A 26051-nucleotide genomic window follows, 5' to 3' on the forward strand; every position below is an offset into this window, starting at 1 on the left:
TCCATTTTGGTTTATCACAGGATATTGAATATAGTTCCCTGTGCTATACAGTAGGAACTTGTTGTTTATCCATTCTATGTATAATAGTTTGCATCTGCTACCCCCAAACTCCCAATCCATCCCTCTCCCACACCCTCCAACCACAAGTCTGTTCTCTATGTCTGCGAGTCTGTTTCTGCTTCGTAGATAAGTTCATTTGTGTCACATTTTAGATTCCTCATATAAGTGATAACATATGATATTTGTCTTACTCTTTCTGACTTAGTATGATAATCTCTAGGTCCATCCATTCGTCGATGGACATTTAGGTTGTTTCCATGTCTTGGCTATTGTAAACAGTGCTGCAAGGAACATCGCAGTGCATGTATCTTCTCGAATTATAGTTTTCTCTAGATATGTGCTTAGAAGTGTGATTGCAGGATCATATGTCAGCCTCCTTTTAACAGTCAGGTGTCCCAGGGGTCAGTCCTTGGTCCCCTTCTCTTTTCCATCCATCTTCCTGTCTTCCTGATAGCAACAGCTTCTTGGTTTTCAAAGGGGATACCTTAATTATTTCTCCAGCTGGGCCTCCCCCTGAACTCTAGGCTCTTATATCCAAATGCCAGTGTGATATATCCATCTGCATGTCTTAAGAGTCATCCTTGACCCGTCTGTTTCCTCTGACAACATACCTCAGAAATTGTCAGCTCTGAACTTCAAAATATAACCAGAACTGGTCCACTGCTCCCCTCCACAGCCCATATTCTTCTGCCTGAAATCTCACAGCATCCTCCTCACTGTTTCTCTGCTCCTGCCCCCCTCTCAACACTCTGTTCTTCATAGGACCGTCAGAGACATCCTAAAACAACCCAAGCCAGGAATTCCCTGGCTGTCCAGTGGTTAGGACTCTGTGCTTCCACTGCGGGGTCACAGGTTCGATCCCTGGTCAGGGGAACTAAGATCCCGCATGCTGCATGGCGTGGCCAAAAAAAAAAAAGAAAACCAAGCCAGATGACATGCCTGCCCTCTCAAAAACCCTCTCATGGCTCCACTATTATTTGGGTGAAAGCAAAAGTCCTTATAGTGGCCTTAAAAACTCTAAATCACCTGCCATGACCCCTCCTCCATTACTTCTTGGACCTTGTCTTTCAATACTCTCCTCTTTGCTCACTCCTCTCCACCCACACTAGCCCCTTTTTGGTCCTGTGAATGATCCTGTCACCGGGCTTTTGCACTTGCTGGCTCCTCTTTCTGGAACCCTCCTTCCTTCATGGTTCACCCCTTCACTCCTTCAGATTTCTGTTCAAATGTCACCTGATCAAAGGTGCTTTTCCCCATCTAAAACAGTGCCAGCACCATCTCTCAATCCCCTTATAAGTTTTCTCCATAGAACTTATTACCAAGTTACATTGTATTTATTTGTTTCTGTCCCCCCCAACTAGAAGGTAAGCCTCATGAAGAGAGGGATTTTTGCCTGCCTCGTTCATTGCTGAATTTTTAGCACTTCGGGTAGTGCCTGGCACATTTTAGGTACTCAAGAAGTCTTATTGAATGAATAAATGAACCAGCATCCTTAGAGCACAACCATTCTATATGGTGTGAAAGTTGTTGCTTAAATGGAGGGGGTAATGCTTAGGGTTTGTGATATCCCCCCCCCCCCACTCTGTTTTAAAGTGGCCTTTCCAGGCTTCCCTGGTGGCGCCGTGGTTAAGAATCCACCTGCCAACGCAGGGGACACGGGTTCGAACCCTGGTCCGGGAAGATTCCCACATGCTGCGGAGCAACTAAGCCCATGTGCCACAACTACTGAGCCTGCGCTCTACAGCCCGCAAGCCACAACTACTGAGCCCTTGTGCCACAACTACTGAAGCCTGCGAACCTAGAGCCCGTGCTCCACAAGAGAAGCCACTGCAATGAGAAGTCCGCACCCTGCAACGAAGAGTAGCCCGCGCTCGCCACAACTAGAGAAAGCCCGCTAGCAGAAACAAAGACCCAACGCAGCCAAAAATAAATAAATAAAATTTTTTTAATTAAAAAAATTTTTTAATAAAATGGCCTTTCCTCACAGCGTCTGAGATGCCATGTTTTCCTGGTTTTCTTCCTCCTCTCTCTCTCTGGCTGTTCCTTCTCAATCTTTGTTGAGAGTGTCAATTCCTTTGCTCAAACCTTATACGTCTCCTCTTCTCAAGGTTCTGTCCAGTCCTTGTCTCCATTCATCCTTCATACCCACCGCACACTAGGTCACTAACTCCCACAGCTTCAATTACCATCTTTGATCACCCTCAGATCTTGGTTTCCAGCCCCAATTTTTCTCTTAAGCCCCAGCCCCAGGGGTGTGGAGCCGCCTAAATCCTCATGCTGGGTGGCACACACTGGGCTCAGCATCTTCCTAACCTGCTTCTCCTCTGGGTCTCCTTCTCAGGGAAGCCCCCAATCCCCCCAACCTTCTAGCCAGAGGGCCTCATCTTGAACTTCTCCCTCCCTACCCCTCTGCGGCCACCCAGTCCCAGAGCAGGTTCCCCGGGCCTCCTGGGCATCCAGCCCTGCCACCCACTCCTCCTCCACTCCCCACAGTCCCACCCTGGTGCAAACGCCCCTCTCCTACCCCAGCTGCCTCCCTGGACTCTCAGCTCCAGTTCTATTTCCTCCAATCCATCTTCCATATAAAAGCCAGAGACGTCTTTGCAAACCCCCAATGACTCTCCTTGGCTTGAAGCCCTTCCATGGCTCCTCAGCGTCCTCGGGACAAAACCAAACTCTCTCAAGTGGCCAAACTCCGCGGTGAACTCTATGTTCCACTCCGACTGCCTTTCTTTGGTTTCCTCTAATAACCACGCCTCTGTCACCTGACAGCCTTCTGAGTGAGCGCCCTGCTCTGTTTAGTTCACACTGATCCAGGACAGTGTGCGGAATGAATAGGTTACAACAGTCAGAGCAACAACTCCCACTTAGTGAAGGCTTTGCACCCACCGCTTTATCAACAATTTTTTTTAATTTAATTATTTATTTTTGCCTGCATTGGGTCTTCCGTTGCAGGGCGCGGGCTTCTCACTGCGGTGGCTTCTCTTGTTGTGCAGCACAGGTTCTAGGCGTGGTGGCTTCAGTAGTTGTAGCACGCTGGCTCAGTAGTTGTGGCACGTGGACTCTAGAACGCAGGCTCAGTAGTTGTGGCACACGGGCTTAGCTGCTCCCGGACCAGGGCTCGAACCATTGCCCCCCTGCATTGGCAGGCGGATTCTTAACCACTGCGCCACCAGGGAAGCCCTGCCCGGCACTTTTAAATGCTTCCTCTCTTTCAATTCCTATCTGAGAGAAGAAGCAACAGGCTCACAGACGGTTGCGGTGGGAAAGCTGAGACTCCAGCAGCCGGAGCGGTTACTCGCAACCTAGACAGTCAGGTGGTGGCAGGGCCCAGGCCTAGAGCGGAGCGTGCAGGCGGGGCGCACAGCCGGGCCTTGAACGCCAGAATCAGGAATTGTGACTTAGCTCGAGGCCGCTGAGGTAGACACGCGCGAGACTGTCCCCTGCAGGCCGGGAGGCCCAATCCCAGGCTCCGCCAGGCTCCGCCGGGCTCCGCAGGGCCCGTTGCCCGTGGCAACGCCGCGCGCGCCCCGCCCCTTCCCCGCCCGCCGGGCTGACTGCCCGTCAGCCGCGCAGCAGGCCAATCCCACTGAGCGGGGGGCGGGCCTCGTGGGCCTAGTTCAACCCCCGCGGCCCCCTTCTCCGCTGGGACCCCGCCTTTCTCCGCGCACACCTCCCGCCCTTCGGACTGCCCTCGCAGCCCGTTGGCGGGCGTACCGTTCCTCTCCGCGGCGTCAGCTAATGCCGGCGCGCGGCAGTCCCGTCGGGGCGGGGCCAGGGGCGGTGACGCACGGCGCGGTGACGCAGCGCGACGGCGGCGGTGGCGGCGGCGGTGGTCGGTGAGGGAGGAGGGAGGGGAGCTCGCGGGCCGGAGAGGGGGCGACGGCAGTGGCGGAGGCCTGAGGAGGCCCGGGCGGCGGCGGCGGCGGCGGCGGAGGCCGAGGCGGTGAGTGGTGGGCAGGGTCGGGCGGACGCGGGGCGGCGGCGGGTCGGAGCGCGCGGGGCTCACCTCAGGGCGCCCCAGGCCGCGGGCGGCCCCGCCCCCTCAGGGACCCCGGGAGGCGGCGGGCGCGGAGCGCGGGCCTCCGGGGTCCCGACCCTCGAGAGAATCTCCCACACCCATCCCCCGAGTCGCCCTCACAGGCCGCTTCTCGAGCTTCTCTCCGAAATTCTCGCCCCTCGGGGTGGCCGGGGGGCCCGGCAGCAGCCTATCTCGTGACCCCCCCCAGGTGTACCTCGGACACCTCCCTGGAGGGCACGCCCACAGACCCCCCGAATCCGCCCGAAGCTCTCTGTACCTTTCCGCGGTGCGAAAGGCTTCCCGAGAGGCCACCCCTGATATTTACACGTCTGCTCCAGACCCCGTCCTACGCCTCAAATATCTTCCTCAGAGAACCCCCGTCTGGGCCCAGATCCCCGAATCTCCTCCTCCGTCCAGAAATATTTCCCCGGGGCCACTCCTCATATTCCAACGATATGTGTCAGATATCTTCTCCAGGAACCTCCCTCGTAAGCCCTAAAAATCTCCTTCAGATCAGAGATTCCCCGAAATCCTCTCCAGACCCTGTACATTCCAGAAATCTCCCCCAGCGACCTGCTTCGCACATCCCAACAGTCTCCCCCAGACTTCCTTCTCACACATCCCAAGAATTTTCCCTCCCACCTACCCCCATACCAGAAATCGCCTTGGAGATTTTCCACTCATAGCCCCCAAATCTCAGAGCCCCTCCCCTTGGAATCCTCCAGAATGCCCCTGATGTCCCTTGAAAATCTTCCTCAGAGACTCTCTGAAATGGCCTCGGATCCTCAAAACTCACTTGGAGCGCCACCCCGCCCCGCCGCCACCAATCCATCTCCCATATACACTCCCCCTTGACATATCCCAAAAGTCATCCCTTTGGCCTCTCCCACAGGTCCCAAAAATCTCTCTCAGAGACCTCCTCATGCTTCTCAAATCTCACCACCCTGAAATGCCCTAGAGATCACCCTCAGATACCCCAGAAATCTTCCCCTGAGACCCTCCTCACTTATCCCAAAAATCTCCTCCAGAGATTCCCTGAAATCTCTGGAGAACTCTTCTTCCACATTCCACAAGTCTCTTCCAAAACCCTCTTTATGTATCACAAATCTCCTAGTAACCCACACAAAATGTTCCAGAAATTGCTTCCTCAGGATTCCAAAACGTTTCCTCATAGTTTCTCTCTGATATTTTCTAGAATCGCTCTTCGAATCCCCCTTTCAAAATCTCTCCTTCTAGACCTATTCTGATGAACTTTCCTCCTCACAAGCCCTGTAAACCCTAATACCCTCTCTTCACGACCCCTCTGAGATGCAGCTTTTCAAGACCTCCTCCTGTCTTCACAGAGACCCCAGCCACCTCCTTGAGCCCTCTGAGATACGCCCTTGAAATCCCTCCCAGAGACCCTTCCAGCACAGAGACCCTTGAATCAGCACTTAGAGACCTCCTGCCTTACTAAGAGACTTTTCCTAGATAGTTCCCTCCCTGAACTCACCCTCACAGCTTCCCTCAAATCCTCTAGAACCACCTGTAGAAGACCCCCAGCACCAACCGGCTCCTTTTCTTAGAAAGTCCCAGAATTTTTTTTTGAAAAACCCTCTACTCTGATGTTCCCATATTCCCCCACCCCAAGACCCACCTTCCCCATATATCCTATTGAGACCTTTACTCAGAGTTTCTCATCTGAGCTCTTTGAGAGCTGTTCCTAAAAAGGCCTCTGTCATCCTGCTCCAGTAAATCTAAGATCTCTCACAGAAGACCACACCTCCACAGACTCCCTTTAGAGAATTTTCTCCAAAATTGCTGTGCATCAGCAACTCCAGCACTTTGTAAGACTTCCTCAGAACACTCTCTCTCAGGCTCTCCCTCCGACATCCCCAAGAAGCCTTATTCAGGGCCCTATCAGATATACCCCTTTTAGAACCCCCATTTACACCCTCTCATCTCCATTCTCCTTCCTCTGCAATCAACTTAGAGATCCTTCTCAGATCTGAGCCTCCTTCCCCCATTATCCCACCATAGGCCCCCAGCATCCTGCAGACTCCCCCTCTCAAGAGTCTCTATGTCCCCTTTTATTAAACAGATCCTCAAGAGATACCCTCACCTCTTGAAATCCCAACTCTCAGAGATCTTTCTCTCAGACCATTTTTCTTAGGTTCTATCTTCATAGACCCCTCCTCCCTTTAGATCTTCCCTTCAGAGAGATGGAGAGACCCTTAACACCTTCCTTAGACTCTTTTTTTTTTTTTTTTAAGGTTTTTATTTTTTTGGCTGCGCTGCAAGGCTTGTGGGATTTTAGCTCCCTGACCAGGGATTGAACCCAGGCCCTCGGCATTGAGAGCATGGAGTTCTAACCACTGAACCGCCAGGGAATTCCCACCCTCCTTAGACTCTCCTTGAAGACTCCCCTGATTTTCCTCTCTGAAGCCTTCTCCTTCCTTTTTCCACTTTGAGGGCCTCCTCACAAAAGAATCCCTCCCCCTATAGTAGTGGTTCTCGGAGTGTTGTCCCTGGACCAGCAACATCAGCATCACCTGAGAACTTGTTAGAAATGCAAATTCTTAGGTCCCAACCCAGACCTGCTGAATCAGAAAACCTAGGAGTAGGGCCCAGCTGTTCTTAGGAACCTTCCTGGTGATTCTGATGCATGCTCAAGTTTGAGAACCACTGCCCTCTAAGAGGATTTCCCTTTCCCCACAGAAAGCCCCCCTGAAAGATATCTCAGCATATGCCTCTGTGCCCTACTGCCCACCCCCATTTTCCTGGGAGTCCCCTTTGTGAAGTACCTACCCTCCAGAAGATTCCTTACCCTCTTTGAAAGGTTTCTGGTTTCTCCACAAGGTTACCCCACCCTCTGAACAATTACTTCATATTCCGTCTTTGAATGGTTCCCTTTCAGATCTTCCTCAGCATTTTCTCCTTCTGGCTTCCCCTCCACCCCTCCATACCATCCCCTTTCTGTGCTTCTGCTTCAAGTTGCTCCCTTCTTGAACACACATGTCCATCTCTTCTCCTTATCTATTCCTCATCTGTTCTCCACATAGGCACCCTTGCCTTAAGGCACCTTCCAGTCTTTTCATTCTCTGTGTCTTACTGCCCAGAGCCTTCCATTGTACTTCTTAGAGCACCGCTCATCTTCTTCCTTGTAGTTTTTCAGGTACTTGTCCACTCATCCTCACTGGCCTGAGAGTTTGGAAAGTACCAGGATGTAACTTGTTCTTTTCTGAATCCCACAAGCTGGGATCCTTCCCTCTGTAAGTTATTAGGAATCATTGGCTCATGGGCAGCTCTTCCTGCATTTGGTCAGAAATCTCTGAGTTCCTTACTCTCACTCCCCATTCAGGTTCAACACATCTTATCCACCCCCCTCCTCTCCTCTCCCCTCTTTTATTCTCTCTACCCAGCTCCTTTTGCCACTCCTCCTAGGAGAGGCTGCCTTCCCCACCCTCTCTCATCTGGAACTTTTCTTTGTGCTGTTTCCTAATTCTTAGCTACCCCACGTCCTATTCCTGGGGATCTGCCTCACCCCATCCTAGTTGGCTTCTCAGCCCTCCTCAGCCTTTGTAGGTTTGGGGCCTCCACAGGGCTCTCAACTTTCTCCAAGGGTTTTTGTTTCTCTCTAAGTTTGAGAAGAATAAACAGATCACGAGGTAAATACTGGGGCTGGCCTTCAGGGAGCTCACAGTACAGTAGATAGGTTGGGCAGGTACACGGGACAGAACGTGAGGTACAAATTATATACTGTGGAAATTTGGCAGTGAGAGAAGGCACCCTCTATCTGGAGAGACTTCATAGAAGAGGTGGTATTTGTTCTGGGTGCTGTTCCACAAGAGTTGGGACAAGGATGAGTGGTCTTCCAGGCAGAGGATGCAGCTTATGCAGTGGGTGAAAGACAAGAAAGACTCTTCATCTCTAACCCATGGCATCTCTTCTCTTCACCTAAAGGACAGAGGTGAAAGAAAACAGATCTCTTCCATCTGCATTGTATTTGCCAGTTGCACTTTAGTGACCCACAGAGTAATAATGTTAATGACCACTGTTTATTGAGTAATTATTATCTGCCAGTCACTGTTTAAGTGCTTCACATGTATTGTCTCATCTCATATTCACAGGAACTCTATGAGGTAGGTAAACTGTGATTATCCTCATTTTACAAAGGATGAAATTGAGGACAGGTGGCACAAATAGAAGGTCTCTGGGCTCTGTCCGTCCCGGGATGATAGTGTCTGGGGTCAGAGAGTTGGATTTTCTGTTCAGATAGGGTTGGGTGCAATGGGGCATTGTAGTGTAGTGATCAAGTATGCAGACTCTGGGGCCAGACAGGATTTGCATCCCACATCATTGCTTACCCCCTGTTTTGTGACCTAGGACAAGTTATTGAACTTCTCTGGTCCTTAGTTTCCAGAGTTGAAAAATGAAGGTAATAATATCTTACTTCATAGAACTATTATAAGGATTAAATAAGTTAATATGTATAAAGTATTTAGAACAATGCCTTGTATATAAGTGCTCAGTTTTAGCAAAAAAAAAAAGTTCATATCAACCAAGACTCTAAGATATAGGTGACAGTACGTTAGCTCAAACTGGTTTAATAAAAATAAAGAGAATTAATTGGCTCATGTTACTGAAAAGTCCAGAACTAGGATGGCTCTAGACCTACCTGCATCCAGGAGTTCAATATTCCTAGTAATCTCTCCCCATTTCTCCACTGACTTAGCTTCATCCTCAACTGGTTTCTGCTTTGTGACGGCAAAGATGACCCTCAGCAACTGTAGGCTTAAACCCTACCTTCTTAGCAGTCTCACTGGAAAGAGAACTCTTTCCTGAGAGCCCCAGTTTGAAAACAGTTTCCTCTCTGAATAAGTGTGAAATGGTGACAGAAGATCCTTTGAGACATGTTTAGGTGAGCGGCAGTCTTAGAGACTCTCTTGCTTGCTAAACCAGACAGGACTGTGATTCCATCCCATGACCTTTCTGAGGGTTGATGGTAGTCCCCCTCTTCACTGTTCCCCAGCCCCAATCATTCTCTTCTCTATGGTCGTTTGGATCCAGAGAGTTTATGGCTAGTCTCACCCCACCAGACTTGCCTTTGGGATCTCACTGGGAGAAACAGGAATGAGATGACTGGCCTGGTTTGGTTATAGCCTTGGGGTAGTGGAATCCAGGAGTACTCATGTTCAGTTCCTTACCTCAGCTTTGGGTTTCTAGGGCTCAGAACTTTAGAAGAAGGTTAAGTAGATTACTGTGAGTAGAGTTTTGTTTTGTTTGTTTTAGGGTAAATTTGTTGAATAGAGTCTGGTCGAGGGCAAGTAACAGAACAGCAGTGTAGAGTGTGCACATCTCAGACGTCTCCAGCAATTAAACAATTTATGAAAGCACTTTTCTAGGTACTGGAGATACACCAGTGAGTGAAACAGTCAAGGTCTTAGCGCTCTTGTGTCTTATAATCTGATGGAGGGAAGATATATAAACAAAAGAAATCAGGTAGTGATATGTGCTATGAAGGAATTAAAACAGTGTGAAGGGGGTGGGAGGTTGGCCACTGTACACAGGATGGTCAGAATTGGCCTCTTTGAGGAGGTGACAGTTGAGCCTGATAACCTGAAAGATGAGAAGGCACCAGTTGTGGGAAGATCTAAGAGCTGGGCATTCTAATCTAAGCATAGTTACATGTGGAGAAAGGACTGCTGCAAGGTGGGGAAATTTTTCACAGATGCTTACTGAGGGTCTGTTATGTGCGAGGTACTATTCTAGGAATTGAAAATGTAGCCGTGAATAATACAGCCACAGTCTTCCTTTCCCTCGTGGATCTTACAGTCTAGGTGTTTCCGGAAGAGCTGCAGCCTTTGAAGAAACACTTTTTGACGACGATATCAGACCAAAGACTCCTTCCTACTGGGGAGATGAGGAAGATTGGGGCACACATGAACCCAGATCTGATTGATGAGAAGGAACCAGCCATGTGATGATCTGGGGAAGAACATTTCGGGTAGAGGGGTCAGCCAGTGCAAAACCCCTCAGATGTGTTCAAGGAACATCAAGGAGCTCGTTGTGGCTGAAGCATAAGTGAAGCAGAAGGGGCAAGGGCTTGGAGTGGTTGACAGAGGCCAGATCATGTGGGGCCTTGTGGGCTATGGTAAGGAGTTTACATTTTCACATAAGAGCATTGCGAAGCTATTAGAGGATTTTTTTTTTTTTTTTTTTTTTGGCTGTGTTGGGTCTGTTGCTGCGCGCGGGCTTTCTCTAGTTGCGGCGAGTGGAGGCTACTCTTCGTTGCGGTGCGCGGGCTTCTCATTGCAGTGGCTTCTCTTGTTGAGGAGCACAGGCTCTAGGCTCACAGGCTTCAGTAGTTGTGGCATGTGGGCTCAGTAGTTGTGGCTCGCGGGCTCCAGAGTGCAGGCTCAGTAGTTGTGACACACGGGCTTAGTTGCTCTGCGGCATGTGGGATCTTCCCGGACTAGGGATCGAACCCGTGTCCGCTGCATTGGCAGGCAGATTCTTAACCACTGTGCCACCAGGGAAGTCCCTATTAGAGGATTTTTAAAGCAAGACAGTGACATGATTTGTTTGCTTGTTTGGTTGTTTGTAAAGAAAATTCACTGGTTTCTGCAAGGAAAACAGGGGCAAGAATGGAAGCAGGAGGCAATACATTTGTCCAGATGAGAAAGGATGATGACTTGAATATGGTGGTGGTAGTAAAAATGGAGGGATACAGATATACATGTTCCATGTTGAGAAAACAGGAGTTAATGATGGGATTAGAGAAAGAGGAATCCAGGATGATGATACTAGGTAACAAGTCTGTGAGGGTATTTATGCCTCACAACACTATGAGAGTAGGTACTAGTATTAAACCCATTTTACAGATGAAAAAACAGACACTGCAAGGTAAGAGCATTTGCCCCAAATTATGCAGGTTTCCCAGAGCTCCCCAGGCTCTGTTATCTTCCAGGAGGCCCTGCCTGGCTTCTCCCCTCCTCTCCTTCCCTTCTCCAGGACCATTCATACAAGAGCCTCATTCTTGGCTGAGGCAGTAATATACATATTTTGTATACATATTTCACGAGTTTCTGAAAATAATGGTTGGTTTTCATAAGAGAGAAGTTGGGGTCCCTTGGCTTCTGACATTCTCCTGTTCTTCTCAAGTTGGGATAGTGAGTTAACCTTAGGTAACTAGCCTATTACTTTACTCATGAAATGAACAAGCTCCTCCAAGGCCTATGTGGATGCTGTAGAAAGGCTAGGGATAGGTGGGAAGGCTAATAGGACCCTCCCGTTATTTGTCCAGAGATGTTGGCGTTAAAGGGTGTATGCTTTGGTCCAGCTTGGTCCAGCTTTCTAGGCAGTGGAAGGGAACTTATAAATATATAATATATAAACATATATATATATATGTATAAACTTATAAATATATATATATTTATAAGTTTATATAATTAAATATAAATAAATACACTGTAGCATTATTTGCAGGAAGAAGCAGACTGCTTGGCCTTAAAAATCTCAGCTTAGCTGTGTGCAGTCTTGGGTAAGTGACTTGACCTTCTCTGTGTCTCAGTGTCTTCATCTGTAAAATGAGAATACTATTATATACATATATATAGTTATAGTTTTTGAGATCAGATGAGCTCATCCATGGAAAGCTATTAGCATAAGGCCTGGCACGTGATACAATAATATATGATGTGAAGACATTTGAAGCATCATGCTAGGTGTTTTTATATATATTCTTTCATCTCATTCTTACAACAAGCTTCACTGAGGAAGAAACTGAGTTACTTGCCAAAGGTCAGCACAGCAAGTTGGTATCAGTAGGAGAGCGCTGGTTCAGCCAGGTCTCACTCCACAGTGCTGCTTGTGGATGAGGAGAGCTGACCTCCAGAGGCGCCTCCTGTATGTGGGCTGCTTTTCACTGGGGCCAAAGAAAAAGTCCAGTGGACAGTTTTTCCTGGAACCTCTTAGCCAACTTTTGACTCCATTTCCCACCCTCCAGGGTTAGAAGATGCTTCTGAAGAAGGTTACTTGGTCTCTTAGAGACCAAGTATGGCAGCCATATTGCTGGACTATTTGAAAGACTTTACCATAGGGGTTCCCCTCTAGTGTCTTTTCTCAAAGGCAGGGAGTCATTTTTGGTCACATAAGGATGGAGACTAGAGCAGTGGTGAATTCTCTTGTATGGGAGCAGTCAAGGCTTAAAGTTGAAACTTTAAGTGGTAGAAACCCAGCTCAAACTGACCTCAACACAAAAGAAATTTATTGGACCATGTAACTGAAAAGTCTGGGATGGGGAGGTGGGATGGGGGGCTTCAGGCTAACTGGAGACAGGTCTTCAAATGATGTGAACAGGTCTCTCTTTTTCTCCCCTCTTTTGACTCTGCTTTCATCTGTATTGGCTTCATTCTGAGGAAGGCCCTCACTGTGAGGTAGCAGAAGTGGCAACCAGGACTATCAGAAGATGTTGTATAATCTGAGCAACCCTAACCAAGAACTTATTTTCCCCAATATTTCCAGCAAAAGTCCAGGGAGGCCTTTCCTTGGCCAGGCTTTACTCCATGTATGCTCCTAGATCCAAGAAAGACAGTTAATTCTCTAAAGGGAATTTAGGGGCCTGGTACCAGAAGATGGGCATGGATGTTTGGCAGACAAATCCACCAGAATGTATCATAGTAATTTGCTACCACAGTAAGATGTCTTCAAATAGTCAGGGCTGATGCCTCTTCCCTGGCCAGTCTCACCAAGCCAGGTCTTCCTTTCTCATTGTTGCCAAGCACGCAGGAGAGGAGGTAGCTGGGGGCCTCTGGCTTTTTGATGGAGGAAAGCCATCCAGTTCTCCTCTCCAGTCACCATCCAGACCAAACACCCAGCATTCTCCTGTCCAAAACATAGGAACACTTCCTTTAGGGATGATTTTTATTGAAGTATAGTTGATTTACAATGTTGTGTTAATTTCTGGTGTACAGCAAAGTGAATCAGCTAAGTGTGTGTGTGTGTGTATTCTTTTTCATATTCTTTTCCATTAGGGTTTATTACAAGATAATATAGTTCCCTGTGCTATACTGTAGGACCTTGTTGTTTTATCTGTTTTGTATATAGTAGTTCGTATCTGCTACTCCCAAACTCCTAATTTGTCCCTCCCCTAATAGTATATTCTTAAACATGACTGTTTGTTACCTAAAGCCCCAGTGTTTCCTGAGGACTGTCCAAGCCATACTTGGGCACTAGATCCTCTCTGCCAATCATGTTTCCTGAGCAGTGGGGTGGCTTAAACGTGTAGGACCTTCTCTAGGCCCTCGAGAGGGATAGTTATCGGACTTTTGGTCTTATCACAGTTTGTGTCTATCTGGTCTAAGGACTGCAGGCCCCAGGCTTTGTTTGTTCTGTATAGTGGTTCATTGTTGCTCTTTTAATATGAATTATTTTCCAACACTTAAAAATGGGATTTTATTTAAAAATCCAGATTTCTGGCTCCTCTTTAAAACAAGTATATAATAATCTAAGATCTAACAATACTGGACCCAAATCCCTACGTGGCAGCAGCTGGTTCGAGCTAAATAGTAACTTCTCCCTTCAGACAGGGCGTGTGCTTTCCAGCTCACCGTAGTCCTCACCAGCCTGCTCCATTCAAAACCTGGCCTTGTAAGCATCATGTTTGAGATCCTGCTGTGTCCCAAGGCTTTGCTTCTAGCATTTGGCTCAGGGGAAGAAACTAGATTAATGTTCAGTCAGCAGTTTATTTGGGGGGCACGGTGCTGTTGGGGGGCACAGTGCTGTTGCTTGGGAAAAGTAACAACCCAGTAAAAGTGTTTATAGGGAAGAGTGTGCACAACTTTGGTCTGTTTGTGGATTTGGTCATCTTTTTGCCGTAAACGCTGTTGGCATAGCAAACCTCCCATCACAGTTGTTCCCTCTGAAATAGTAACATGTCCTTCTATCTTATGAGTTGCCACCCAGTGAAGGAATCCCTCCCACTCCCAAGGGATATTCATCCAGCCTCTGCTTGACCACTTCCAGCAGCCAGGGAGCTTATTACCTCCTCATATGGCAGCCAGTTCCATTCTTGGACAGATACATTATTTTAAAATTCTTCCTTATGCTGAGGCAGCTGCTGTCTCCTTGGGACTGAAAGCCACAAAATGCTGGAGCTGGGAAGGGAAACTGATTTTTTTCAGGCACATGAGCTACCACTCATCCATCCCGTATCCAGGGCAAACATTGATAATCAATCACATTACTCTTTCTCACTGAACCAGAAAGTAAAATGCAGCCTTAATTTTTTTTAATTAAATTTATCTTTAAAAATTACAAAAGTAATATACATTTGCAACTAGTGAAATAGTACAAAGTTATATAAAGAGAGTGTTAATAATTCCCCCTTCTCTCCAAGGTAACCAATATGAACAGCATACACATTTTTCTACATACATACATAGACATTGACATATGAGATATATAAGGGCTTTTGTATATGGCTCTTTTTTTTTTCATTTTACAAAAATGGCATGATTGTACATATTACTATGTACTTATGGACATCCCTCCATCTTGGTAGTTAAAGATCAAACACTACTTAGATCTAAATATATTGTTTGTATGCTGCTATCAAGATCAAGCATATTTTTAATTACTACCTAACATCCCCTTATATGAGGTGTGCTCCAATTTATTAGTCATTCTCCAGTGATGGATATTGCCATTGCTTCATTTCTTCAGGACCCTTCTCACTGCAGTGTTCCGGGCAGCCACTACCAATCGATTGGAGTTAGCCTGTGAGGTAAAACACATTTGTCATGTCTGATCCAGTCTCGCTCCTTATCTCACACATTCTAGAGAAGGGAAGCAGACTAGCTCAAAGATTAAAGTGACAGAGTGGCTGGGGCAAGACTAGAACTGAATTTTCTTGACTTTCAACATTTCCCATATCTCATGTTGCCTCTCACTTAGAGCCATCTACCCTTTTTCTCCTCTGGAGTAAATAAACAAATCTAATTCTTCTTCTGTGTGCTATCCCTTCAGGTATTTGAAGTCAGTTATGCCATTCTTCCTGAGTCTTCTCTTCCCCAGGGGAAATTTCCCCAGTGCCTTCAAATTGTTCTCTTAGGGCAAGGTTTCCAAATCCCTTTACCATCCTTTGGGCCATTCCTTCTATCACCTTCTCCCCAGGGGCTGTAGAAGTCCCAAGTGTGGCTTCCATGCTCACTTTCATTTATTCATTCAATAAATATATATTGAGCACCTTCTAAGTCCTAGTCACTGTCCTGGGCACTGCGCAACTATATAGCTTGCATTTGTTGGGAAGAGAGAAACAACAAACAAAAATATGATATCTAAGGGTGCCAAATTATATAGAGTAAATGAAATAGCATTAATAGAGTGACAGAGAGAAACTCCTTAGATTGGATGGTCAGGGAAGATCTCTCCGAGGAAATGACATTGAGCTGAGACCTGAGTGACAAGTAGAAGCCAGCCATGCATAGGTCTGGGGGAAGCCATGGATAGGTCCAAGTGAACAAGAGCTTGGTACACAGGGAGGGTGGAGGGGCCACCAGAGTCTTGCAGGGAGCCCTGTAGGCATTTTATTTAAATATAGTAGGAAGTCATTGGAGGATTTTAAGCCAGGGAGGCAACATTTGATTTGTCTTTTGAAAAGATTTCTGGGAGGCTTGTTTAGCTGGGAGCAAGGTTTCATTCCCCCACACACACACTTTCTCTTGTTTCTTATATCCAAAGGGATTGACAGCCAGACCAGTTTGCTCTGTTCAACTGTCCCACTGAGGATCTATTGAGGTGAGTCACAGCCATTGTCAGTTGTACCTCACAGCCCTCCTCAGCAGGAGCATAGACATTCAGGGAGATGGCAATAGCTCCCTAAAACCTAGCCCAGCAGGTTCAATGGGTCTTTGTATGGAGTTCTCAGTCCTCTTGGCAGCCAGAGGGAGATGGAGCCAAATGGTTTGGGGATGGAGCCAAGAGCACTGGTTGCAAGAGAGGCAGAGGGGAAATGTGAGTGGAGACCTGGAGCAGGAGACACTTAGAAAAAGCCTTAAGAGTAGTGTCCAGAAACCAGTCAACTGAAGAATAGGCCTGTTGTCTGCCCAGTTGACACAGCTCCTGTGTAGTTCCTGCCTGCAAAAGGAATTTGGACACTTTCTTGCTTGGGAGTTTTTAACATCTGATGTGTCGCCTTCTCAGGTTGGTATCCTCTTGGCTCTTAGGAGTCTGAGTGACAAGCTGCCATGTCTGGGAGCCAAGGGGACATCCCAACCCAGAGGACCTGGGTCAGGAGTAACCTTCAAGGGAATGAAGAAGAAGGGAGAGATTCACTTCAGAACAGGGATAGGTGGGATCTTAGAGATCAGAGTGGGAGCGCTGGGTTGGAACAGATGAGATCCCCCCAGCATGTTGGAGATCTTTGAAAAGGACCTCTGCCCCTACCCTTAGGCACCCAGTTACTGATCAGTTAGCTATCCACATACCTGAGATCTCCACCAGGGTCACCACCCACCTATATCCTAGCCTTGTGGGTCTTAGCTTGAAACAATACAAAGAGTCCATAGGGTCCTTTCAGCAGGCGAGCAGTCACTCTGCCCAGCCTCCTGAAGGAGGTGACCAGAGACCAGCAAGGAAAGGGCATGTGCTTAGCATCACATGTCTGCTTAGTCATGTCACCTGGGGCCAGGTCTCCATTAATTCAGATATTTTGCCACAGTGTGCATTGTCTCCTATTTCCCATCTAGAATATCTTGCCAACTTACTCTCTGCTTTAAATCCACTTCCTTTGGCCCTGTGACAGCCAGACCTGAGGGGCAGCATCTTCTTTGTCTGGGTCTCTGAGTCCCAATCAAGCCTTTTCTCTGGATCTGGAGATTGGAGGGAGAGTTGGTTTAGTATCTGGTTAGCTTCATCTTTCTCCCAGGAGCTCAGCAGGGTAGGTACCTTGAAAGAGGAAGGCATGAGGCCTCCTTACCCCTTCAGCCCACACTCACCAGGCCAGTTCCAGCCCCTTCATTCTCTCTGACGACCTTGCTTCCTTTTCCAGGAGCCTGGAGAGGAGTGGCTAGACCAAGACCTCCCCCGATGTGAGCAGGTGTCCTCCTCCCTGCACCACCCATTGCCACCACGCCAGGGAACATCCTCAAGCCCTGGCCCTCAGGGGAGAGGTAACAGGAGCCCGCAGCCGAGACCATGTGACGGCGCTGGCCCTTGCCACCGCCGTCCCCCCCACCCTGGCCCCAGGCCTGGCACCATGATGTTCCGAGACCAGGTGGGCATCCTCGCTGGCTGGTTCAAGGGCTGGAATGAGTGTGAACAGACAGTGGCCCTGCTGTCACTTCTGAAGCGGGTCACCCGCACCCAGGCCCGCTTCCTACAGCTCTGCCTGGAGCACTCACTGGCGGACTGCAATGACATTCACCTGCTGGAGTCGGAAGCCAACAGTGCTGGTGAGTCTCCAGCGATGGGCGCACAGCAGGAGGGAGACCTGGAACGGGAACAGATATCAGGTGTCTGAGGAGGCCTACCCAGCAATGGCACTAAGAAATGTGGGTTCTAGGCTTGTTGGTAGGTGAGAAGTCCCTGACCTCCCAGGTCATCATCATGGCTCTTCTGGGGCTTAGTTGCCAGAAATCCTCAGACATGGAATGGGGGACTCCTGGGGGAGTGCAGTGCAAACTAGAAACTACCCGTAACAGAGGAAGGATCATGTAGAGTGGCTGGTCTGGGCAGCTAAAAGGAACAGACTAAAGTCATTACCTATGAAAGGGGGACGGAAGGTGAGCATTAGTTCATTTCTCAAGCTACGGGACGTCAGAGCTAGGAGGAAATTTTAGAACTCTTCCAAAATTCACATGTCATCTTATACTATCCTTTACCCCCTCAAAGGTAGGTTGCACCTAAGGCATAAACAGCTTCAAGAGAGTTTTGAATTTAGATATAGTCCGTATCAGTTTCCTGAACACTCAGTAGAGAAGTGCTCTTTGTCCCACGAAGTTGACATTAGGATGGGTGAGCTAGGCTTTGCTAGAACCTCTCCCTCAGGCCCCAGGTCTAGCGAGGAGTCAGTCCAGAGAACCATCTCAAGGGGCACTGCTGAAGCCATTCTGGCCTTCTGGGCCTCCACAAGGCTGGATGGAGAGGTGTTGACCTAGGTGACGGGTGGGAGTGATGGAGGCCAAAGAAGAGGGGGAGTATGTGCACCTGAAAGCTAGCTGGGGAGGGGACCCCAGGACCCCATGTAGCACGTGTCCAAACTTTTCCCATGTTCTTCCTCAGGATAACGGTTCATATTGAGTCCCTACAACAAGCTAAGTACTGGTTTTACTTGTATAGTAACTTTGAAAACAGTGTTCTTTGGTGGCTCTAGAGTCAGACTGTCGAGGTTTAAATCCCAGTTGTGTCACTTGCTGTATAATCAAGTAACTTCACCTTTCTGAGCCTTGGTTTCCTCTTCTGTAAAATCAAGATGATAACTGTGCTTCTAGGTTAGTTACGACCCCTCTGAGAACAGTGCCTGGCATGTACTAAACACTCAATAAATGTTAACTGTTATCTTTATTGTCAGTAACTCATTTAGTCCACGCAACAACCTCATGAGATAGGTAATGTTGTTGTCTCCATTTTATAGGTGAGGAAATCAGCATGGGCTGCTAGGATTGGGATTTGGGGACCCCCAGAGCTGCTTCCTTCCTCTTCTCAGGCCTACCCGTCTTAGCAGCAGTCACCTTCATTTTTCTGAGTTTTTATGTACAATTCACAGAAGCACCATGGCTGTAGGGGAAGACAGTTCCTCAGGCCAGGAATCATCAGCTTAAGTCCCTGTCTCGCAGACAGTGGGCAGCAGGAACCCAGCTTGGCTCCAGCAAGCCCAGACCTCAGCTATTTCACAGCCCTCCCATCCTCCCCACCAGGGAGGGTTCCCCTCTGCTCTAGCACCAGGGCGAGCATTCTGGGGTTGTGGTATGGCTCTGCCCCTAGAGTGGGGGCTCCTTTGGGGCAGGCCAGTGTCTTAAGAAGCTTGGTCACACATCCCCACCACCCCATCCTGAGCAGGGAGTTGGGTGAGCACTGGGTGCCAATCCTGGCTATATATCAGAATCACACCCGTGCTTACTGCTATTTATTTATTAGAGCATTTTTAGTTTTTGCTTTTGTTTTCAAAATTTGTGGTAAAATCAAACCATATGAAAGGTAAAAAGTGAGGTCCCCTTCCAGACTTCCACGTTCCCAATTTGTGTATGTTTTATGAGATATTCTGTGCATGTATGAGCACATACAAGTTCTCCCTTCAGCTTTTTCATTGTTTTGATTGTTTTAGCACAAAGAACATTGCACATATTAACCAATTTGCTTTTTTCACTTAACAGTATTGAAGATCATTCCATATTCAGCACATACGTGTACACCTCATTGTTGTTAATGGCTGCTTGATTGTAAGAATAGTAAGGTAACAGAGCCTGACCTGTGTATCAAGCAGTGCTTTACTACCTTTATTACTCGTAACCCTCACAACAGCTCTGTAAGGAAGGCCTTTTAACTCCCCCATTTACAAACAAGACTGAGGTCTGCAGAGATTAGTGGCTTGCCCTGGGTTGTACAACTGGTCAGAGGTGGAGCTGGAATTTGACTTTAAATTTCTTCCTCTTGATCAGTAGGCTCTACTGCATGGTATGTTTGGTCTTACTCTTATAAGCAGTGCTGTAATGAGTACCCTTTAAGCATCTCTAGGATAAATTTCTAGAATTCTGTGGGACTGCTAGTTTCAAGTTATGTATGTTTAAAATATTTGTTGTTACCACATTGCCCTTGAAAGACATGCTACACTTTATACCATGGTATACTTTATGCCTGAGACCCATCTCAGACGGTTTACATTAAGATATTGTGGTTAATGCCTGTCCTTGAGAACTGCTGTGGAATGAGTTGACTAGTGAATGAATATATGAATCAAGGTCTTTAGCCATAGCCCCATGTCAGGTGGTGAGAGGAAAACAAGTTGGTACTTAGGTGGATGGAGAGTTAGGGAAAACTTAAAATGAGGGAAGAGAGGGAGGGCCATGGTGTGTTCCAGAGTCAGCAGGAAGCCTGCCAGGATTAGAGCAGAGCATGACTGGAGAGAGAAGTGATCACAGAGGTAAATCCTGTGGGGCCTTGAAGGCCTCTTCCTAATAGACATTGGGGCTCCAAGACTGTCTCCTGTCTCCCTCCCAACCTCAGGTAGAGCAGCTGCCCTGCCTTATTTGTGAAGGAAGGAGCTGCTTCCTGGGCTTGGAGGCCTGCATCCTTTTGGAGGGCTTGGAGGAGCTCTGTATCCTCTGTTCATTACGGCTTTCCCATCCCACTGTGTTTCCCAAATTTGCATCATCAGAATCACCTGATGGGGGAGAATGTGACCTAAAATCCAGATTTCTGGGCCCCCAACCCAGACCCACTCAATCAGAGTCCTGAGAGGATAGGCCTGGTAGTGGGTACCCAAGTTCTCTTGCTGACCAGGCAGTTTGAGAGATGATGCTCTACTGATGATTCATTTGTCATGGGACATGAGAATAGGAATCAGGACACCCAGGAGTTCTAGATCAAGCTCTGCCACTAACACCTTTTGTGACGTGGGCCAGCCCCATCCCTCTTGGGCCTGAGGATTCACTAGACAGTACGGGGATTGTTCTAGATACTCTCCAAGTACATCAGTAGCCCTTAGTATTTTATGGGGTGGGCCCCTCAGTGAACCTGTCCCTCCTTCCCACCAAGATGCACACTTACCCCACAAACCAAATCTTCAGTTCATTTGGTCTACCAATTCTGGATAAGGGTTGCCTATAACAGGGTCTGAAGCTCTTCTTCAGCTTTTCAGATCCCATCAGGCCAGGAGGGCCGAACAGTGAGGCAGATCCTCTGCCTTTTTCTGGGTTTATACTCCATGTCCCACCCATCCAACCCTGCTACTTCCTTCAGTTCTCCCAGGGAGACCCTGGGTTCAGGTTTGGGTCAGAGCTGCCTACCCACCCATCTCCTTCTCAGAAAGGGCCAGGGAATGCAGAGAGCTCAATCTCGGTGAGTGGGTTCCAATGCTGGCTTCATGTCAGAGTCACTTTATAAAAAGAACCCGAGGCCTCGGTCCTATCTCCAGAGATTTTGGTGTTTTTTAAGCTCCCTACTTGGCCCTTGTGTGCATCTAGTGGAGAACTACTAGTTTTGATGCTGACACTTGATTCTGGGTGGGCCCAGGAAGGTGGTGAAGGTACTGTCACATGACCTACTGGGAGTGGAGAGAAGAGGGGCATGGAAGAGGCTCTGGTCTGGGCTGTGTCCCTTCCTCTCAAGCAGCTAGGAGGGTGTAGGGAAGTCCCCCAGCCCGGGCAGCCAGCATTGGTTTCATGGAAGCAGAGTCTGAGATAAAACCTGGGAACAGAAAAGCAACACCCAAGGGTCTCTGGAACAGGGAAGGAGAAGCCCCAGGTTTCCCCTTGTCATTATCCCTGTTCCTTCTCTCAGTGCTGTCTTCCCTGCCTACTTGGAGCTATTAGAGTAATCCTACAACCCACCCCACTTCCCATGCTGACTTGGACCAGAAGGGTGGGGCCGGGGAAGCTGAAATCTCCTTCCCTCCCTGGTCCTATAGCTTCCTGGGCCACATTTCCTGCATTTCTTCCCTCCGCCTGTCCTCTGAGTCAGAGTCCCCCTATCCAGCAGGTTTAAGCCCTGCCCTCTCTGGCTCATCGAATCTGGGTGGGGAAACCGAGGTCAAGAAGGGGCTGTGGGTGAGTGAGTCACCCAAGCTCAACTCTAATGCCTCCACCCTCCCCTTTCAAGCTCTACTAACACAGTTCATCAAACAAAAATGTGAACCCCCTTGCCCTCCCCTATGTTTGTGTGAGATGGGATGAAGCATAGAGGGGCATGTTTGGAGCCAAAACGCATCCCCTCTGGCTGGTGCCTCAGGCTGCCACGATTGTTACAACAGCCCAGCATGTAAAAATGGATTTGCTCTTACGGCAGTCTCCAAGATATATTTGGCGCCTGTGATTTGCCAGCAACCAGGGTCATGACCTACTTAGCTCTGGTCACCTGGCCAAGGAGAGCACTCATATGCAGTCTCCCTCATCCTCTCTGGAGTCCAGGTTTGCAGCTTGGTGAGCAGCAGTCATTGACATCACAGCATTCCCCAGTCCCCTCCCCCATCCACCCACCTCCAGAATTTCATCATCGCTTGTTGTGCCTCTAGCTCAGAGGAACCAGAGACGTGTCTGTTTTTGGTAAATAACTGCATGAAATTCCCCACCCCTGTGGGGAATCTGAAGGGGGAGACCAGATGTGCCCTCCTGTGTGAATTGCTCCCTCCAGCCCCGAAATAGCGTAGGCTTTAGATCTTCAACCATCAGCAATGACAATAATAGTTGAAATGCATGGAGCACTTAACACAGATCAGGTGCTTTGCCCGACTGTCTCATTGAATCTTTACAATAACCCTGTGATGTAGGGGCTTTTAACTACCCCCATTGTACAGAAGAGGAAACCAAGGCTCAGAGAGGTTTAAAGGACTGGCCCACAGTTACGTTGACCTACGTCTTAGAGGCAGAGCTAGATTTCGAATCCAGGCAAGTTTGCCAGTTGAACTTGTACTCTTTACTCAGTATACTCTTCTAGGTCATGAGACAGAGAGACCTGAGGTCAAGGGATCCTAGACAGGGCACATTATACACACAAAGACGCCACTACCTTCCAGGGGACCACCAGGGTTCAGCTGTGCAGGTATTCATTGGGCCTCTGCTGTGCCTCAACTCTGGGCCAGACTTTTCTGCCCTGGGCGGGAAACTAGAAGTTCCAGCCCTCCCCATCATCTGCAGCCCCTGCTGGGCTCACCCCAAGGGGCCTGAGGCTGTGCAGATTCCTTGGGCCAGTTCCAGTTCTCTCTGATGCTTTCCAGTCATGGGAGGCCCACCCTTCCCAGTTCACCGCTGTACAGACACATGAACACACATTTCCCTAGGGTCAGCCTCCATTCTTCCAAAACCGCTCTCCCCTTTCACTGCAGTAGAACAAGGTCCTTCATTGAGCCCAACCCTTGGGGCTCTTCTGTCATGTCCCCTGGCAGTACCAGAGGAGAAGCTGTGTCCCTTAGCCCTGGCAGTACTCTGGGGTGGGGGAGGGACTAGACAAGGCTTCTCTCTGTCCCAGATGCCTCTGCCTACCCTGCAAGGCCTGAACAACAGCGATTGAGAGCATCAGGGTAGGGCTAAAGGGGTAGGCCAACTCCGCTGGAGGAGAAGGGAGAAAAACACCAATCATTGAGTCACATACTGAGTGCTTACTATGGGCAGACTCTGTCAGGTGCTTTATATTCATTGTCTCCCTAAATCCTCTCAGCAGCCCTGTAATCCCTCTTTTACAGAGGAGGAGGCATATTGCCCAGGCAACTATACCACACCTGGGACGCAAGTCCTTAACTTTCTGTCCCTAATCTTCAGTCACTATATTTCTTCTTCCTTCTCATCAAAAACTAAAAACTCAGGGACTAAGTCAGGAAAATGGAGTACCAGGGAGGTCCTTCCCATGTGATCCAGTGCCAGATGGAGGTGGGAGAACTCAAAAGGTGAAGACTCCCTAAAGTCAGGAAGGCTTATCCCACCTTGGAAAGATCTTTAGATATGGAGCTGACCTAAGAGATAGCTTCATGGTCATGGGGAGCTAGTTCAGGAGAAGATGGATGGAGGGGATGAGGTTTCCTAGCCTTGTGTGGCAGGTCCTGAAAGGGATCTTGAAAGCCAGGGACAGGGGGAAGAAGAAGATAGGCGGCATTGGAGAGATAGTAGAGGGTTGTGGGTAAAAGTTCCTCTCAGTTTTCGAGGCAGAGGGACCTGGGTTCAGATCTTGGCTCTGTCACCTTGGACATCACCTTCCCAAATGTATTTTCTCATCTACAAGATGGGCGTGCTAAAACAAGAGTTGAGGTGAGGATGAAAGACGGTCATGTTCTTAGCATGTGTCTGGCTCAGAGTAAATGGTCAGTAAATATCCATTATTACTATTATTGTGTAGTATTACTCTTCGTTCTGTTTTGGCCAGTACTGTGGGCATAACATGGCTCTGAATAAATGGATGAACCCTTGAACACTTTAACAGGGGTTCTCTAGGAAGCTTGGGTCAGAGAGGCCCAGGCAAGAAAATGTGCACTTACATGGCCAGGAGTTGAGAGGTGTATGTGTTTCATTTTCTTAGAGCTACAGATGTAAGAATTAGTTATGTGAATTCCCAAGCCATAAATTTCCAGACAGGTCATTAAGGGAAAGAAATGCGTGAAAAAGGTATTTCTCAGGTTTTAATGCAAGGCTTCCAGTGGCCAGGTGTCTGGTCAGTAGTGTGGCCAAAGGAGACCAGAGGTCCTTGGAATATTAAGCCTTAAGGAAATTGGGTTGAGACACCATCAGAGACAGAGGGATCCAGATCAGGGCTCACTTGAAATCCAGATGGCTAGAATTCTGAGGCCCTCCTTCTATACATGCCCATTCCCAGCCTCTCTGTTTCCTTGTCCGGGAGTTGGCTTATGCCTTGAGAATCTCTATGGGTATTCAAAAGGAAGGAGCCCCTGTAAGATATAATAACCATGGTGTTAGAAATGACAGCTGATGTTTACTGAGGACGTACTTTGTGCCTTCCTTTGTGCTTTGGCCTCAATTCATAGCAACCATGCCAGGTAGGAATGATTGTGAGCCCCACTTTACGGATAGAGAAAGTAGAGCTCAGTGAAGTGATCACATTTACATCAGTAAGTAGGAGAGGAGGGACATAAGCCACATCACTGCCTGTTCTTTTTCATCACCCACCCCTCTGGGGTCCTAGCTCTGTTCGGTTAGAACCAGCTCCTTTGTCCCTTTCCAAGACCTCACCAATATCCCAGTAACTCAACTCTCAGAACTTCCTTGTTAGGTGTTTGAAAATCATTACGGTGGCTATAGATATGAGCTCATTTGCCCAAGAGTGAGGGCAGAGTTGGTCCCAGTCTTTGATCATTGTTTCTTTTCTCAAGTATTGGTATACTTTGTCCCTTTCCCTTGCCCCATCAGCATTACCTGCCATCCTCCACTCCATTGAGCTAGTCATGGAAGTGGTAACAAGGTTTTCAAGGAGGACAGTCAGTCCTGTAACAGTTCCTTCCTGAGACCTCCTTTTTTTTTTAATATTTATTTATTTATTCATTCATTCATTCATGCTGTGTCGGGTCTTAGTTGCGGCATGAGGAACCTTTAGTTGCAGCATCCAGGCCCTTAGTTGCGGCATGCATGTGGGATCTAGTTCCCTGACCAGGGATCGAACCCAGGCCCCCTGCATTGGGAGCGTGGAGTTTTACCCACTGGACCACCAGGGAGTACCGAGGCCTCCTTTATGTGGCTAGCTTGGGGCCTTATTCTTGGGGAGCTCACTTCTGGGTAGAGAGAGGAAGCCTCACTCATCTTCACAGGACAGACAGGCCCTCAGACGATGGGATGGGAAGGAGACATCACCAGATCACCAGGGCGTGGAGTAGCCACAGAAGGCTTCCTGGAGAAGGGCAGGTGTAGGCAATCCCTAAAAGAAGTAGAATTTGGATAGGAGGAAGGAGACTGTTGCAGACTAAAGCGTTGAATCTCAGCCTGAGTATGGAAGCTTGGATGAATATGGCATGGAGAGAGCCCCAGGGAGGATGGGGATATCCTAAACCAAGTTTTTATCTGGAGGAATAGGAGGTGGGGGAGTGCCCTGGAAATGAAGGTGATGTTGGGCTAGGAGCTCTTGAACTTGAGTCCATTGGTGCTGGTTGCCATCATAAGCTCCTGGTCAGGAACATGATATCCTGGTGTGCTTTAGGAAGATCACTCCATCTGGGTGTATGGGATGAATTGGAAGGGGAGAATCTAGAGGCTGAGTCCAGTTTAAAAAGCAACAATAAGCATTTATTAACTATGTTCTGTATGCCAGGCCACTTCCCATTCTTTCTTAGCTTCTT

At 48.3% G+C, this 26051-nt stretch overlaps 1 protein-coding gene across 3 annotated transcripts in view; it reads left to right on the forward strand.

Moving 5' to 3' along the window:
• The first annotated feature begins 3911 nt into the window (after positions 1-3911).
• SAMD4B (sterile alpha motif domain containing 4B) overlaps positions 3912-26051 on the forward strand; it is a 37326-nt gene continuing 15186 nt past the window's right edge. Inside the window, exons 1-3 of one of the 3 annotated variants that reach the window (XM_029243280.1) lie at positions 3912-4006; positions 15806-15862; positions 17115-17517. In XM_029243280.1, the coding sequence (XP_029099113.1) occupies positions 17322-17517 (196 nt within the window). In that variant the 5' untranslated portion in view covers positions 3912-4006; positions 15806-15862; positions 17115-17321. Of the gene's footprint in view, positions 4007-11575; positions 11607-15805; positions 15863-17114; positions 17518-26051 lie in introns of those variants that run through there. The other 2 variants (XM_029243285.1, XM_029243292.1) reach the window with 2 other exon arrangements.

The sequence above is a fragment of the Monodon monoceros genome, unplaced genomic scaffold (genome assembly GCF_005190385.1).
Source record: "Monodon monoceros isolate NGI ecotype Baffin Bay Population unplaced genomic scaffold, NGI_Narwhal_1 Super_Scaffold_10, whole genome shotgun sequence".
Classification (NCBI taxonomy): Eukaryota; Metazoa; Chordata; class Mammalia; order Artiodactyla; family Monodontidae; genus Monodon; species Monodon monoceros.